This window comes from Callionymus lyra, chromosome 18, assembly GCF_982586985.1.
Source record: "Callionymus lyra chromosome 18, fCalLyr1.hap1.1, whole genome shotgun sequence".
Lineage (NCBI taxonomy): Eukaryota > Metazoa > Chordata > Actinopteri > Syngnathiformes > Callionymidae > Callionymus > Callionymus lyra.
The window spans coordinates 18,272,169-18,290,191 of record NC_141835.1 but is presented as its reverse complement, the minus strand read 5'-3'; the positions used below and the strand labels follow the sequence as shown (position 1 = coordinate 18,290,191).

Below are 18,023 nucleotides of genomic sequence, written 5' to 3'. Positions count from 1 at the left end.
GTGGATTTTGATTGGTTTATATATTAATCTTTCCATCTGACATGAAATTGAATTTAAATGAAAATAAAAAAGAATAATTATTATTCCTTTACATGTACCAGACATACGAAGGAAACCGAGAAAACATTTCCCACTATCCCGCAGTGAACAATAATAAAACCATTAAAAACCAAAACTGATCCTATTAATTAACTAGGTTACATATATTGTATAAAAATATATTTTAAATTAAAGAGTACAAGAAGCTATAGTCATTTGAAATGCCAATATCAAATGACGATATTTCCTTTAGGTTTCACTTTTATATTTTTGTACTTTCACTTCCTATTCTCTCTTTTTTTAACTAATACTAAGTTTACTAATGACTGTACCTCATCATCATTCAAGAACCCTCACCTACTTCAACCACCCGAGTCCAGACCCGTGTGCCAGATCAAAGAATTCCTAGAACTGGTTTGGATTATATTCTTATTGGACTCCTTGTAATTTCTGCCCAAGTGCTTAGTTTTTTTGTAGTATATTTGTGATTGTTTTGACCTCTAGGTCTTTTTTTTCTTCTTTCATTCTCCAGGTTTGTTTCCAGTTTTATTCCCCAGTTCGGTAAACGCTATGGTTTTTAGACTTTGAGATATTGGACTTTGAGATAATTGACTCAGTATTTGTGTGGGTTTATTGATAGAATCACTTGTTAAATGTTAAGTTGTTAATTATTACACTTTGAAAGGTTTCTGCTGGTCAACCTCACCTGCAATGTAGTTCACCCCTTATATAATTTGGGAACAACATTTATTTTGCAAATTTGTCCGCACTACGGCATTTGGCCATTTCATATAAAACAAAACTCAATTTATTGTACCTACAAGAAAATAAAATCTTTAAAAGGTAAAGCTTTGTGAACATTTATCTTAAAAAAATGACAATATACTTCAAACACTCAAATTGATCAATGATATTCTCACAGAAAGGTACTTGAGGGCAAGTGACCTACACCCACAGAGTCAAGCCATTTGCTCTTCAGTCCTCAGAGGGAGGGGTTCTGTCGGCCGACCTACTTTGGAGAGTCTGCTCCGGAGGAGAGCAACGTAATGTCTGGAGGGACACTGAGCTCAGTCATGCTTTTGTTCCTTTAATCACTAACAAGCACCAACACACCTTTGCAGCCGCTCGCAGATGTTGATGAAGGCACTTCAACAGACAAGCTGCTCTGACCCGGGGTGTCTCATCCTCGCATAAACAATCCCACCGCACACAAACACACCTGTGTGTGGAACGTTCTGACATTGGTGCAGTTCACGTTGAAAGGTATCAGGGTCACGCCGGCAGAAGCGGCGTCCAAACTCTTTCACAGACTTAAATCCAAGATAAATACACCGTCGGTACTTTTTTTTTTTCAAACTACTTTCCAACAATCGTTTTTGACTGCAACCACGGTTATCCCACTTGCCCTTTCAGTAACATGGAACACTTACATGCACAATCATGCAAATGTACACAATCCCGGCGTCTATGACTCATTGTTACCATTCTGTAATAAAGTATTCATGTCCACAGGCTGAGAGAGAGAGTGAGAGAAACGAAGCGCAACAGCTGTCAGTGTGTAAACAGAGCTGGAGTTTAATCATTTCCTTCGCTCTTCTTTGCTTTCCACTTACATGGGACGAAAGGAACATTGAACTAAAGAATACGAAATTAAGCAATTTAAGTTGTTGATTAAAATTGGTACAGAGTTCAGATCCACATTGGCAGAAAATAGGAATGAAGTAAAAAGAGATCCATAAAGTACCATAAATTTAAAATATAAGAGACATATTTCCATAAAATGACGCACAAATTAATAAATAATCAAAATACAATACTTTACATTTACTTAAGCAATATTTATGAGTCGGACAGCAGACGGTTAGTAGAGTGCTGCTTGTTGGAAGAATCTGATAATAACTGTTTTTTTAAATAGTTTTTTGTAGTATCTATCTAGAACAGATATTTAATATGATTACAATGTAAAGCAAATATTAATTCAATAACCAACTCTGAGGTGTCAATAAATGAATGATATTAAACGATCCATTTCTCGCTCAGAAACGCTCGAAATTGTGCAAAAAAAAATAAAAAAAATTCTAAAGTTACTAAATGGCACAACATTGCCCAAAAGAAGCCCCTAGTTTTGGATTGTATTCGTTATTTATGAAATTTGGAGAAAAAGAACTCGATAGGAAGTTTAACAATGTTTCTTTATTTTATTTTAGGATTCCCGCTCGCCCCTTCCTTCAAAGTGACTTACAACGATTTTCTTAACACTGGTAGGAGTAGGCTGCAACGCACCGTGCTAGCTCACCAGGTCAAGTGTCTTGCTCATAGACACAACGACATTACACCGAGAACAGGGATTGAACCTGCAACTTCTTAGTCAACCACGCTAGGTTATGTAATCATTACAGTACCCTAAAATGTAGGCATCATTTACTTATCAATATTTATCACACATTCAACATTAAAAATCTTTTTGGGACAGTAGAATAGACACTGGACATCAGGGACTTACAAGTAAGGAAAATGATATTTCATTACTCTGAATTAAGGTGTGTTAGAAATCCATTTACTCCAGATACCAGGAGTATTGTTGATGAAACTATACTTGTAACAGAAATATTGGTCTAAGTCATGAAGTTACTGGCACTATGGTAACCAGCTGTGCTTCTTATCCTCTTCTTTTAATCGCTGCATTCACAGAGCGTGAGTCACAGTCTGAACCATTATTCCCAAAATGTTTTCTCATCACATGATGCCGGATGTGAAGGAAAGCTAAGGGTCTGTGAGAAACAAACAGACAACATGGAGCAAACACAAGCACCTGAAACTGATTTAGCCATCGCTGGTTTTGAAGATTTGAACTGGAGGGATTGATCCAGGTTTTGGATTTGAATAGTTCAGGCCTGGAAGTGTTCTGGCTCGTTCTGCACGTCCAGCTGAAGCGGTAACTTTTTAAGCAAGTGACGCAGATAAACGAACGGCTGCAACAGGTTAAAGAGTGGCGAGACATTTAGGAATGGGAGGAAGTGAAGGAGGTCGAAAGACCGGGGAAGAAGAAGGGAACGAGGGTGGAGGAGGGTGAAGTGCTCCAGCTGTACCCTGGGCTTCAATGGAGCCAAGAATGTTCCCTGCAAAAAAAAAACTGTCTCCCTCTGGAAAATTCTGCGAGGGCTACTCTTCACAGCTGCTGTTCACAAACACTTTCTCACATAGAAGGACTTTAGCAGTTGTTCGAAATCTTCTTTTCTTCAGCTGAAATCTTTACACCGGTATGTTGCATGAAGTTTGGATCCAGCTTTTCTTTTTTTTCCCCCAGAGCTGGCAAGCTCCACAGCACAGGGGTGGCCGGGGTCATTTCAGAGAGGAAGTGGCCTCGCCCGGGAAGGCATGCGGCATCAGACACGACCAGACAAGCAGCGTCTGATTCTCTTATTTATCTCTTTTTATATCCCCTCAGTACTTCTTTTTACCTCTTATTTTACCCTTTTATTTTCACTCTACTTCCTGTGTCTCCCCTGTTCTTCCTCTGCCTTTCTTGGTGCCCTGCTATGTGAGGGCATCGGGTTTACAAGTGAGCCCAGGGCAGGGCATGAAACAACAATCGGGCGCACTCCACCTCAACCCAACACACACACAAACAGCCTGAAGTCAGACTCTTGGCATCTCAGGGACAAATTAACTCCTCCTTTATCTGTCCTTCATTGAGTGGAATAGAAAAACGCTGGAAACTGCAGGTAAGACAAACACAAAAGGAAAAAAAAGAATTGTGCCCAGAGGCACCACATTCCTTTACACACCACCTGGAGTGAGAGGCCGTTCCCATGGTGACCAGGAGCCCACATCCAATTGATGTCGCAGAAAAAACACTTAAAACCAGTTGATCATCTAAAGATATTTGAGGTGAACTTCATTTAAAGGAGCAAACTTTCAAACCATTTATTTGTAATATACCTGTTACATAATTCTTGACAGTAAGAACATGCAATTGTGTGGTTGTGTCTCCTACTTTTTCCTCAATGTAACTGAAATAGTCAAGCACAGTACTCTTTAAGAACGTGTGCATGGTTTAAAGACTTACAGTCAAAGCATGAGTGTGTGTATAAATTGTTTTTTAAAGCTCTATAATAAGTCTTTGTTTAGCTCTTAAGCAGCATTAGACATGTAGTGGGCCTGCGTCATACTGGACTTTATTCAAAAAGAAAGTTTGTGAGTTGGTTGTTTTTCTCATTTAAGGACCAACCACATGGTTTTTAAGTGTTTTTGCATCTCTTTATTATAATTGGTTTAAGAAAATGACTGAAACATTATTTGTTGAACTTTTGGGGGAATAATTCCCGCTATTCTTCCCTCCATAATTTTATTTTGTATCCAAGATATTTAACTGAAACAAAGACACGAACAGCAGTTGGTCATAGAAATAAATTCCACAGAGAAAACAAAAACCTGACACTTTCACTTCATCTGTACAAGACTGTTAATGTCACAAAATATTTACGGCATCAAAAACAGACTTTGGTTATTTAAAAAAAAAATCTAATATTGTTGTTTTATTTCATCTAAAAAAATGTACACTTTGAATTTGTTCATTAAAAAAAGAAATATAAAAAGACATTTCAATGTCAAAATGATATGGAAAATAAATACATTCAGTGTAATAGATTTAGTGTTGACAAAGTCCAACATTGGTGATGGTGCCAACACGAATAAAGTTAAATGACTGACACAAGCACCAGTAGGATCGATTGGTTGTCCGAAAGTTAACACTGAAATTTTTACATCGAATTTCTTTTTCTTTTTTTTAACATTACATTTTCCGGCTTGTCCTTGATTTTCTGGAACTCCTGTTGTGTTATCAGTTTTATCTTGATCTTTAAAATATATACTTTATTGAATATTGTTTTGATTGTTTAAGCGCTTTGTGACCCTGGTCTGGAAAAGCGCTATACAAATAAAAATTACTTACTTACATTAAATTTATAGATGCATTGGAAAAACGAAATGGACAAAAAACAGTGCTAGAATTAATAAATAGATTTTCAAATTAAAAGTTTGATTTTGATGCTGTAAATATATATATAAGTCTGATGGCACACATTATTTCCATACAAGACACTTATATACACAAACACATACAGGGAAAGAGCAGTCAACACAACTATCAAAAAAAAACTTTTGGTTTGAAATATTTGTAAATATAGGAAGCAGTAACTGCCATGAGGCAATACAATTACCCCAAAATATAGTGACAAAATACACGTTTTAGGTTACAACTCACAATAGTGAGTGGTTGCTGTGATGATGTACAGTGGATATCACCTATTGATCAGTCAAAGGTCAGATGATAAGATGATCCAGAGAGCATAGTTGATAGCAGGGGGTTCTCGAAACCATTTCTTGCTGGTGTAGAACTACCATGGTCTTCCTCTTATAACTAATAACAGCCACAGTAGTGAGGTTCTCTCATTTTCATAGTTCCTTCAAAACATATCTCCTACTCCTCTTAAGCAGACTTCTCAATAGTATAACTTTTTTATGTTAATATTTATGTAACTTTCAAAGTCAAATATTATTTTTTGTTTTCTATCTGGGTGTGAAGGGTTCTCTTAACAATATAGTAGTAGATACTATACTTTGTGAGTAAAGAAACTGTGCAGTATTATTTCATTTATAGATATTTAATACTTTCTTTAACATTTTCTAGACAAGCCAATATTCTTACTTTATTTGTCATAATTTGTTGGCAAGGCCTGTCTGGGAAAAGAAACGGGCAATAATCCAGATGAACAGTTTTACTTGAGTATTTTATATAAACAAACACAACTCATCCATTCAATTTCATGATCGGGAGGAAAATGAGTACAATAAATATAACGTTATAAACATATTATAGCTTCCCCCTCTTTTCCTAAAAAGATTTAAAATCTATGTATTTTTTTAATCAACTGTAGATTAACTAAATTGAAGAATCGTAGCTCAAATATTGGCATGTACAAACTACTATAGTATAACTAATATGAATGTATCAAAGACTGAGTATTATAGTACAATTCACCAACAGATACAATCAAACATTGTAATCACTTTGGATTAGAATTATATTTTGTATAATCAGGGTTTTGAACAAGTAAACCCTTTTTACAGACTTTTTAAGAGACCGGAACACAATTTTTGATTTGTTTCTGTGAGATGCCTGGTTGCCAAATGTTCCTGAATTCACAAGTGTTCCTGCAGAAGCTGAAGGGTTAAAAAATGGGCATAAAAGTTTTCCGTGTGCCATCTATCTTATACATTATATTATATTATTCGTCAAAGTAATTCCTCCTGTGTCACATCATGGTGTGCAGACAATTTGAAGAACCTCTGTATCATATTCAAGACTGTTGATGAGAATCTAGTGGATTTTTAAAAACATTTTGAGACTTTTAATAACCAATAAACACCCTCATAATTATTTTTGAGTTGACATCCATCCATTTCTCCATCCATCCATCTATGAAGTGTGCGTCTGCAAACAACATTAAAAGTTAGTGACACACACACGTAGATTTGTTACCAACAAAGCAACACAGACGTTTCCAGCCAGCATCCCTCCTGACGTCACATGCACCCCGTCTGGACGCCACTTCCTGATCAGGCCCCTCCTCCACCTCATCATTGCCCATAAAGTGCAACAAAGACCAAACAAGACAGTAAAACACACACACACACGCACGTGCACACGCACACATTCCAGAGCAGGGTGCTCTAACACACCCTCTAGAGTCTTGTCCTTTGATGTGAGTGTGGGAAAGCTCAGGGGAATGGTCTTAGTTGGGGGAGGGAGTGCAGAAGACAGGGGGGGGAAGGGGAGTTTGGGAGAGGGGTCTACATGCTGGTGAGATGGTGAAAGATGTTTTGGAAGCATGGTTAGGGTGACCCTTGGGTCAATGTTTTGTAACATTTGTTTTGGTGCTCAAACAAAACACAGGCTTGGATACAACAGGGAATGACAGACTTAATAAACGATTACAAAAAAAAAACAACACACAATTAAGACTAATCCCTCAATGTGAGAAAACAATTGTGAGTGTCTGAAATAAGCACATGGCCCCTGGGGTTATGGAATTTTCTAAGGCGTCATATAATTCTAGTTCGCCTGCACATAAAAGAGCAAATTCCAACTAATAGCATTCGGAGTCGGCTCGGCTAATGAGCTGCACTTCAATCCAGCACTTGACAGTTTGTGTCTTTTGCTCCAGGTTAGCCTTTTTTTTGTCGAAAAATCAGGGCAACCAGAGAAACTTCTTGAAGTCAATTCTTGCAATCAGAAAGGTGCGCGTGGGTGAGTGTGTGCGTGCATGAACCACAGCACCAGAGCTAAACAGAGGTTACTTTATATAAAACACAGTTTTTCTCGGCTGTGCCCTGCGGTCCCTGTAATCTCCGTGCGTCTCGCACACGAACACAATCTTGCACAAACGTAGATCTGTGAGGTCTGTTAAATCACACTGCATCATTGTCTCAAGAGCACAGAGATCACCTTTAAAAAACACACTTTACCTCTTTGTAAACCCTCCCGACCTGACACAAGAAGAAGCCACACACAGATTACACACATGGATGTGTATGTCTAGTGTGTGTGGTCCTTCATATTAATAATATATGCGTCCACACATCCCACAAGCCCTGGCATAAATGCCAAATGAAATATGGCAGTGAGAAGCACCAAAAAAACACGCAACATAAAAATCTTCCATGCAAAAGAGTATCCCTGCAACTCAAAATACATTTTTAAAAACATACAAGTCACATTTTCTGTGCAAAAAAAGAATCTTTATTCGAAATCCCCTCTCACATCCACACACCGATCCCCTCCATCAAGGTCTGCATCAGCTGGCTTCATGCCTCCGAGGCCAGCTCTGACCCATCCCTCCGATTTAGGGAGGAAAAATGTAATTACCCGGTGTGTGGAAAAGAGGAGCAAGTCTGCAATTAGTTACGATATCTAATCTGTGGCAGGCGGATCCAAAAGTGCACTCTCACCAGGAAAACTTGGAGGACACACAAAGGGACCCAAGGAGGAGAAAGAGAAGAGACACGGCGAGGAAAACAAAGGCACCCTTTCAAAGTTTCTGAGTAATGATGCTGACATCATGAAAGTGAAATGCAATTCCGCGAGAGTTGTGGGAATTCCCTCTTCTCTCTGCCGCCGTCTGTCTTTGCGCGGATTAAAGTGGTCAAGTCTTTTGACTTTAAAAAGGCGACTAATTTTGTCCATGGATAAGTGTAAATACTTTTATTATTACCCATCAATCTCTGAATACATCATTTGGCGCCTTTATTTGTAATTTGCTAGAGGCATCCTTAAAGGCTTCATTTTGGAATAATCCCTCCTATACCTTGGACAGGACAATCCACTCTTTCCTAATCGAGTACTATGGGCCCTGATTTAGAGGTGCTGATTTTCATTGAACTGCTGCAAATCTATCCAAAGGTTCTGGCCAGAGACAGCCAACAGGATCTCATTGCTTCTTTTTGCAGATGATGTGGCGCTGGGTTTAACAAGCCAAGCCCTAACAATACCCTCTCCAGCCTTTGCTGCACAGATACATTTTGATCATAAAAATTGCAAACAGATCCGGTGGTAAATAGCAACTGGGAAAAGCCTGGAAAAACTTCAAAGGAATTCAACTTATTACCTGAAATTTGGACCAGACTCCGACACCACTGAATTGGCCATATAAATGAATTTGGTACCCCATGAACCCAAGAACCCCCCACAGTATACCTCAAGGAACATAGTCAAAGGGCTCCGTCCAGGTCCACAAAAAACATGGAAACTGTTTGAGGGAACACGCATGAACCTTCAAAGACCCGGATGAGGGTGAAGAGCTGGTCCACAGTTCCGTGACCAGGACTCCTCTTAAACCGAGGCTACTTAGAATTAAGAAACTTTTATTTCCAGCGTTGTAACTAACGTTCTTGTAAACAACATGTTACATTGTACAGAATAAAAGAATGAAATAAGAAAAAGAAAAACCCAAGTCCGCCATTCTGTGGCACCAAAGAAATGCCTCTGAATTCAACCAAATAAGATCTAAAATGCACTCAAATGCAATTCAAAGTTTTGAAAAAATAAAGAAATACTGTTTAATGTTGAATAACACGGATATAATAAGCCTTGAGAAGGCTTGCTGCCTCCATCTAAACCCATCTTGTGTGGCCTCCCTAGTCTAATTCCTAACATTCTTCCCCCAACACGTCCCCCGTCTCTCCACTCTACGCGTCCTAGCCATCCATGTCTGGGGGGCCCCCCCTTGCTTCTCCACATAAACTGGCCCCCCTGATATAATCAATTCCAGATCTCAATTGAACGACCAAAAAAATGATGTCCCTGCATCGGAAGAACACTAAAGACCACGTATGGCAAAATAAGGAAGATTTAGCTTTAGAATAGCATCATACATCTTAATAAAATCAACTTTACCATTCAAGTAAAGAATATTATCTTAACATTATGACAAAGTTAGGACAAATACCTTGTCTTGAAATCCATAGAAAAACTTTTACATTCAAGTTTTGAAATCGGTCCACGTGTGGACTTGAGAAAGACCTATGGTCGTCACATTTTGGCCGAGATACAATCATTACATAAGGAAAATGTGTCCGGACTTACCCTGGATGCATTGCAAAGAGCCGTCCTCCGCCCTGATGGTAAAAGTCTCCCCAGGGTTAACCTGTACCAGGATCACCTGTGACAAAGAATTCATCAACATTAATCATGTATATGTGGCATCAAGCGAAGCTCAACCCCTCAGAATGTAGTGTCGGCTGCAGGCGACACAGCAAACAATCTGTGGATCCCTGACTGCAGTGCATCAAGTTCACACTATCGCCGCACACACCCAGCTTGAGGAGAAAAAAAAAGAAGCAGCGAGACTTGGATATTGCATCAAGACTACACACAAAGTGATGGAGGCAGGTGAGCCCAGGATGCCGAGAGACAGTTTTTTTCATTTCATTGCATTTCTGCCAGCTGTGCCCGAGGGACGCGTTTTGTCCACCTTACCGCCATATTCTCCGCATACAGATGGTTGAGAGTGCACACGTGGCTGTAGACGTGAAACAGGTGACCCTCCATTGTGCACGCGTGCATGGACTCATGCACACACCAGCCGGGCACTATATAAGATCCACAGGTGTGCTCGTAGTAAAATCTTCATATCCTGTATTCCTCCTGCAACGTCTGCATGCTCGCCCATCTCCACTCCCTTAGACACACACACACACTCACACACACACTTCCTGGCTCGGGCTGCTGCAGCGGCTGCTGTTGTTGCTATAGAAACCTCGGCGTAGTACAGCGTGAGCCACGCTTCCCAAGGACTGAGAAAATCCCTATCAGAGCAAGGGCGTGTGTGTTTGGATAATGTTTATAGCTCAGAAAAGAATCCCAGGGCTGGCACTATGACTGTATTCCGGATGATAACGTTAAAGAATCTCACATTAAAATATCCTACTTTGATTCCCACATTAATCCTTGAAAAAAACATGGTACACAACGATGTGATCCTACAAAACTTAGAAAGTTCTTCATGAATATGATGAAACACAAAAGCATCCTCATGATGCAAAACATATTGCTTCACGAGGCAGCTTAAGATAAAGGAAAAAAAGAGGAAATAAAAGCAATAGGCCAAAACTTGATGACTGTTCAGAAAGGCTGTTTATGTTTTCATGTAGTTCTGTTACTGCCTTTATACTTCTGCGTAACAAGCCTTACATGAAAAAATGATCTACTTTATTAAAAAAATAGATATAGGTAAACATTATTTATTATTGCATATTTATTCATATTTATTCATATTAAGTTGGTGTGAAATCCTGTTATGAAGGTTATATGGCTGCAATAAAAACATAAATGGGCTGATTAAACTACGACGTGACGTCCAGGGTTCTATTAGAGTCCCCTAAAATAATAATTCACTAACAGACGCAGCTGATCCAGACCCACAGAATAGCCATTTTAAAATGTTCAAACTACATTATCTTTCTATGCTGACTGAGCTTCCAAGTCAGACATCATTTCACCTGGTCCTGGGTCTTTCTTTGAAGCCTTCCAGAATATTCAACTAAATTGATGACAGATTTTTTGACTGTAGCAAGTAAAATTCACTCTTCCATGTGTATAACCTCTTCAGTATTGCAAGTCTACAGTATTATTTATTCTTATTATATATATATATTTTTTAATTGTTGTTGTATTTGTTTTTGGATGTTTCCTTTATGTTGGATGTACATATAAATATATAAGGAGTACAATAAAAAATACATGACTGGAGCCTCCATATAAAAGTTTTAAAATAGCCACCAAAAAGTAATTTGATAAAGGGTTAATTCTTCACTATATATTACCATAAACAAAAAAGACTAGTACACGTAACCATGTCAAGAATACATAACCCAGTATGGTAGCCACAGTGTTGACTTGTTTGGCTCCTCTCGTCTAAAAAAGAAGGATTTTTTCGACCTGCTATGATGTATTGTGTATTGAATGTATGGTTTGTTTTAACAGAAATAAAAAGAGTTAAAAAAGGTGCAGTGTTTAATATAATCAGGATTTCATTGGGGAGCGATTAGAAAGGATAGGATGAGCAGTTTAGTGACAATAACAAATAAATACTCGGACTTCGACACATCGACAGAAGGTGGCATAATAAACAAACAATGGGAATGAGATAAACAAAACATTGAATCGACAAGAAAGAGAAACTCAAACTAATCTAATCACTGGTAACAGGAGCTACCAACGGAGGCTGAAAAGTGTCACAATATCAAACAACACAGCACTTCCTCCAGTGCTGTGCATGAATGGGTTTAAGATGATGCATAAGCACCGTCATCTCACTAGTCACACAATGATTCAGCGAGGGTGAGATGATGTCCTGGATTAGTTCATTCTGTATTTAGCGACAATTTGGTAATAACATAAAACACAGTATAGGGAAGAAATAAATGGAATAAAAATCAAGAAGTCAAAAAATGGTATCGAATAGGATGCGAGTGTTTACCTGCTGAGCTGCGTCCCCGTTAACCATGTGAGGCATGAGCGGGACCTCCCTGTTCAGGAGGTTGGACTGAGCCAAGTCCAGTGGAATGTGGTCTGTCATCATCATTGTGACGTACATTCATGGAGAAATTCACTGAACTGCCCTACCTGGGAAAGTACAGAGAGAGAAAGACCATGAGAAACTCGAAACAATAGCAATAACATAGTTAGAGTTGAGAGGTTTTAAACTGGTTTGACATCATCAATTTTTATTTTATTTATATACTTTACGTTTGAAATATAATGTCATTTTTAAACCTCTTGTTATGACAATTGTCCTGCCGGCCAGTTTTAAAAACACAGTGGCCAACTGTTGCAGATTGAAACATCACAAAACATAATCACATGTGTATGAAAATAGTCGACTTACAAAAACTCACGAACCACATTCATACTTCAGAAGCATTCTTTTAACAAGCATACTTGAACAAAAAATAGACATTACTGGGTTTTCACCAGCAGACTGTTCGTCTTGTTACAACTTTATTATTCACAGTGTGCACAAGCATCTGTGCAATAGTTGTCAATGTTATCTGATATGATGCTTAAAAATCCACTCTTTGATATAAAAAATAATTGGGAACATTATTGTTGATGTACTGCATCTTTAGTGTAAATTCTGATTTAGAATATTAAAAAATAAGGAAATCTCTTACTTATACAGTAGCGTTGATTAATTTCAACCACTGGTTATTTCTTATAAAAGAAGATTAGGGTTTTTTTTTTAAGGGGAAAAACTAAATCTGGACATGGTTAGAAGCAGATACGAGATTGTTGGATTAAAAAAGAAATTAAAAAAAACAAAAAACCTCAGCTATTTTGTGTGAAACTACAAAATATGTATGTTGAAAAACTTTGCACTCAAAAAGAGGTAAAGTATTGGGAGAGCCTCATTTTTATATATAAAATTTCTGCAAAATAACACAGCATTAATAAAGTCATTATAAAAATGGATGAATCTATTACAAAAGTAAAAAGGCTGAGATTGATTTTAGAATATCTGGAAAAAAAAACACTTAAAAACACAAGGGCACCATTCCCTCTAATACAGCAGCATTATAAAATACAACTTATTTCCATGAATGATAGTCATTTCTCCCAGTAAACATTTTACTTTTTGCACTAGAGAAGAGTGTCACCTTCAGAACTATCAGTTAAAAATGAGATCATGAACATATTGGGTAAAAGAAGCAACATTTGTCTTTGAACGTCATCTAGAGGTTTGATAAGTAGGTAATGGAAGCTTCCACTTCAATCCGACAAGCAGTGGTTTTAGTTTGTGGTCAAGCTTTCAGAGATCCAGTGCTTATGGAATTAAAGGTTATTTAATGACCACGATACTGATGGATTGTGAAATTTACAAGCTGGAATTAAAAAGAAATGAACCAAGACCGAATTTATTGGGTACATTTCATCACACTTTCAATATCCAGGAGATAAATTGAATGATAGATTTACAATGTGATATTGTTAAAGACCTAATAACAAGAGATTGAGGCCTTAAGCAACTAAGGATTCTCATGTTTCATTTTTTTTAATATAATTTACTCAACGGTAGAAAGGAAATTGAGGTAACAATGCATGACTTTTCCAAATGCTGATGTTGTCCATTTACGAATCTTTTCCTCACATCTCTAGCTGTGCCTTGGAACCTCATTCCCAGCACAGCCCGGCCATCCTGACTTGAAGCTACACACACACACAGACACACTGCTTCCAGGACACATCACAGACAGATGGTAACACCACTTTTAGCTCTGCCAGGAAAACAAGGAGTGAGGCAGAGTAGAGGAGAAATTTTTTAAAAAAATGAAGGATCTTCTTAGATGATGAATGGAGAGCAAATAAGAGGACAGACTTCTCTTCAAATAACCCAGACGTTGGAGCGATAACCTGTAATTTTTTTGAGCTAACATACGACACTGTTAAAATAAGACGCGGGTATAAAGTTAAACTTGAACTCTTGTCTGTGCTGAGCATCATTGAGGTTTAAAATGACAACTACAGGGTCCTACAGCTAGATGTAAGCCTTTAAAAGATAAATACCATTCGAAATGAAATTTAAGACCAACTCGACTGTTAACCAGAACTAAAAAGAGGAACATTTTTACCTTAATGTATATGTGAAATCGAATGTAGCATCTAATGTCATGTTGGTTACGATACTTTGATTGTGGCTCAATCTGCAAATGACGTATTTAATAAAAAAATGTTACCAGACTTTTGTTTATTTTGGAGCAAACAAATCTTACTTATCATGTGTAAACATTTTAAGACTTTTGATGGAAATTAAGGCCTTATTTTTTAAATACATGGTGTAATGCCTTTTAAGACTTTTACGGGGAACTAATGACAAAGCTACCAACATGGTTAAAGAGATGGTCTTGAGATAAGTGCTGGGACATAAGCTAGTTGACCACTAAAAGTCCGACATTACCTACAAGTCAAATTTACGCGATAAGGTTTTAACTAGCTTTCTCGCCATTTTGAAAATCCCTGAGGTTGAAAATGCAAAGGAGGTCTTGACGATCATTAGAACCAGATGCACGCTTGGTCCAACTTCAAGCATCAATAACACACTTTCAGATACAGTGGCTTCCGTCATATGGCAGAATATGGAAGGAGTAGGTTTGCCGATTAACAGCAGGGATTCAATTTTAATTTGGAAAAAAATAGTCCATGTTACAGCCACAAGACAGTCATCTACTTGTCCAAGTATGTGAATGTTTGCAGACTTGAGAGTGTGAGTCTGAGGAGACAGAAAGCCCAATGTCAGTGTGGAAACTGCCTGCTTGACATAAAAAAAAAAAAAATGCTCAGACTTTGACACAAGACGTTACACATGCGTGTGCAAACACAAGGTCGCACTCACTCACCTGGACTCTCCGACCAATCTGACCTCATGACTTGACTAGTTGTTACCATGCTAGTCGTATCGTCATTCATCACTCATGCGAACACAGCTAATGACTCCCGTTTGTTCATCCTGTTGAAACATGGTGGATATTCACAACCGGCCCAGAGACTGTCTGACTGACTTCCTGCCAACAGCTTCACACCTCTCACTTCCTTTCATCATCCAAAACACCATTTCTTTCTGGAAAATGTAAAATCCAGCAATTAGCTAAGTTTTTATGAACAACGAAATAGAGGCTTAAAAGTTGTAATATAATTTATTTATAAACAACAAAGACAAACACCAATTGAACAGAGTTCAGGGCTTATTTCATGATAATACAACACAATTCTCCCACTATTCACCATGTTCTGCACGTTATTCAGCCATTATTTTTTCCCCCAGACACTGCAAAGAGTCTTGAACTTCGATTCATTTTATATATATTTTTAAATCAAAATAATCCATCAGTAATTTTTGTAGCAGATTAAACAGTGAAGTCTCTCAATTGTTAGCTCAAGACACCAAAGAGATCAGAATCTGCTGTGATGTTGACACAAAGGAATGTAAATCAATATTTGCCAATTTAAATTTTGCACATTAGTGATAAAAAAAGCATTAAAAAAAGCAATGTGTGCCAATTCAAGAGACAGTTATATAGGATATGGACTATAGTCTATTTATTAAAGGAATACACTTAAGATTTTCCATTTACGATACTTTTAATATACTTTATTGTGGCAGTTGGATTTAATTTTTACTTTTGGAATAAGTCACAAAAATGAGCCATTCTTTTGAACAGCTTTTTTTAAGGATAGGACAGTGAAATCCCACCTATTTTGCGGAGAGGAGCTGATGTGTGCAACGAAAATGTCACCTTGCCATCATCATTTAATTTTTTTTTTGTTTATTTATTGCATTGATTCTGAACCTAGAAATGGATTCTCAAACCTAACCTTTAATCCTTTAGACGTCTTCTTAAATATTAACTGAAATAAAAATGGATATTAGAAAAAAGAAAAATAAGATTTTTCATTTCTCAATGAACTTTCATACAATGTTGGACAATTGCTCCACAGAGTTGTGTGAACAATACAAAAAAAAAGCACGCAACAACAACAAAAGCCAGAAAGGTATCTTTCAGCATTAGGCAGCTAGGAATGTTCTCAGGTGTCACTGTTCCCAACCATCTATTCAATGTAGGCACGCATAAAATTACACGCACAGAAAGACAGAAATCGAGATCTTTTAATGAATCTCATCAGCGGACAACTTTAATTTAGCCGGCGCTTAACAAAACTCTGCGTGTTTGTGGGTGCATGTATGTGCGTGCTAATGTGTGGAAAAGGGGGTAGCTTCTAAATATGGTGGGAAACTGCCATGAACACCACTCCCATTCAACCCAAGCTCCGTTTACAAAAGTTATTCAGTGTAGAGACCTGCTCTCTCCCCCTCGCCCTCAAACACACACACACACACACACACACACTCTTCAATTGAGTACCTTCTTACCAAAGGAAAGAGAGAGAGAGGGAGTGTGGATGGAGAGATGAAAAAGAGGGGAGGGCATGGATAGAAAAGCGAGGAGAGGAATGCTGCACTTGTGCTTACTCTGAGGAGAGCATGAACACACACATAGTCATTTGGCAGGACAGAGCAAGGATTTATAAAAGATGGAACCACTTGAGGTTCCCACGTTGGTCTGCAGCTTTCAGCACATATGGCGGCAGTGTGTGTGTGTGCGCGAGTGTGTGTGTGTGTGAGAGAGAGAGAGACAGAAGACACACTGAAGATACTGAAGGAAGTTAAGTCTGTGCCTCTATTTTCCTACTATTTTTTTGTATAGGTTTAAGTAAAAGGTTGTTTTAATTTTCACACGTGGATAATAACAGAGAATCTCTTGTAGGAAAAAAAATGATCAGGCGGAGTGGAATGCAACAGACACTGGTTGACACACTATTCACTTTTGGGCCGTGTATGAACAAGCTTTAGAAATGGCTAGGGGCCTTAAGGGCCTCTTTTCCTCCCTCAAACAGATGATATAAAAACATCTCAGGAAACCACAAATGATTGAGGAAAAGTCTTGACTAGCCAAGCATCTTCTGCCCTTCATTTATCCAGAAAAAAGTATTGTCCTTCAACAATTCAAATTGTTAATCATTCACAACAATATTCAAGGACAGAATATGTCACAAATCTTGAACATTGTAGAGTTCAAAATTCTTTATGTGCCCGACACCAAAACATTCTAGTCCACATCTTCTTCAGTTTAGATACTGGTTTTGATTTCAGGACAGTTTCAACAACAATTTTACAACGATACATGGTTAAAACTTCTTAAAGAACAAATCTTTTTTTGTGTGCATTAATTTGGAGACATTGCTGGATACATAGCGTGTCCGTCTGTCCAGAAATTATTGCCAAAGGTGAACATGGGTTTGGACAGTGGCCAGTTCGCTTGCTTTTATTTACCTTGAGTAGTTCAGCATTCACTATATTTGAAGAGTAATTGTGTGGCCATTCTTCTAAGGTAAAAAGGTGATTTTAAACTTCTGTAGCTTTTATCGTTTTCTATTTTTGCGTGCCTGTGAAGGTGGTGAAAACAAGTTTACACCAGAGCATGTGCAAGGACCACTTGAACTCAGAAGAAGCTGTCTCTGGTCTGATGTGATGCGGTCACCATGGAGAATTTTCCAACACAAACCTTGCTCATCCCAACACACACCCCGGAAGCAGATGCATTTCTAACCATCTTCTTCTACCAACTTCTCAATTTCACGATTCTGATCAAAAATAGTCAACACATTAACTGGTATGGCCAAGATTAGACAGCAAAATAAATAAATATCTTTATCACATTTGTTTCTCTCAAAGCCACATTGACCTTTTCTTTGTCATAGCAGGAAAAATCTCATATTTGTTTTACTGTTGAATTCAACAAGCACATACAGATTATGTTGACTGCTGAATTCTTTTCGCTTGCCTTCAATTTTCAGGTAACACTTTTCC

At 37.9% G+C, this 18,023-nt stretch overlaps 1 protein-coding gene across 2 annotated transcripts in view; it reads right to left on the bottom strand.

The window, feature by feature from the left end:
- fndc3ba (fibronectin type III domain containing 3Ba) overlaps positions 1-18,023 on the bottom strand; it is a 72,665-nt gene that overhangs the window by 43,084 nt on the left and 11,558 nt on the right. For both annotated transcript variants that reach the window (XM_087779363.1, XM_087779364.1), the window contains exons 2-3: positions 12,081-12,226; positions 9,686-9,761 (exon numbers count right to left, since the gene is read on the bottom strand). In XM_087779363.1, the coding sequence (XP_087635489.1) occupies positions 9,686-9,761; positions 12,081-12,197 (193 nt within the window). In that variant the 5' untranslated portion in view covers positions 12,198-12,226. The remainder of the gene's footprint in view (positions 1-9,685; positions 9,762-12,080; positions 12,227-18,023) is intronic.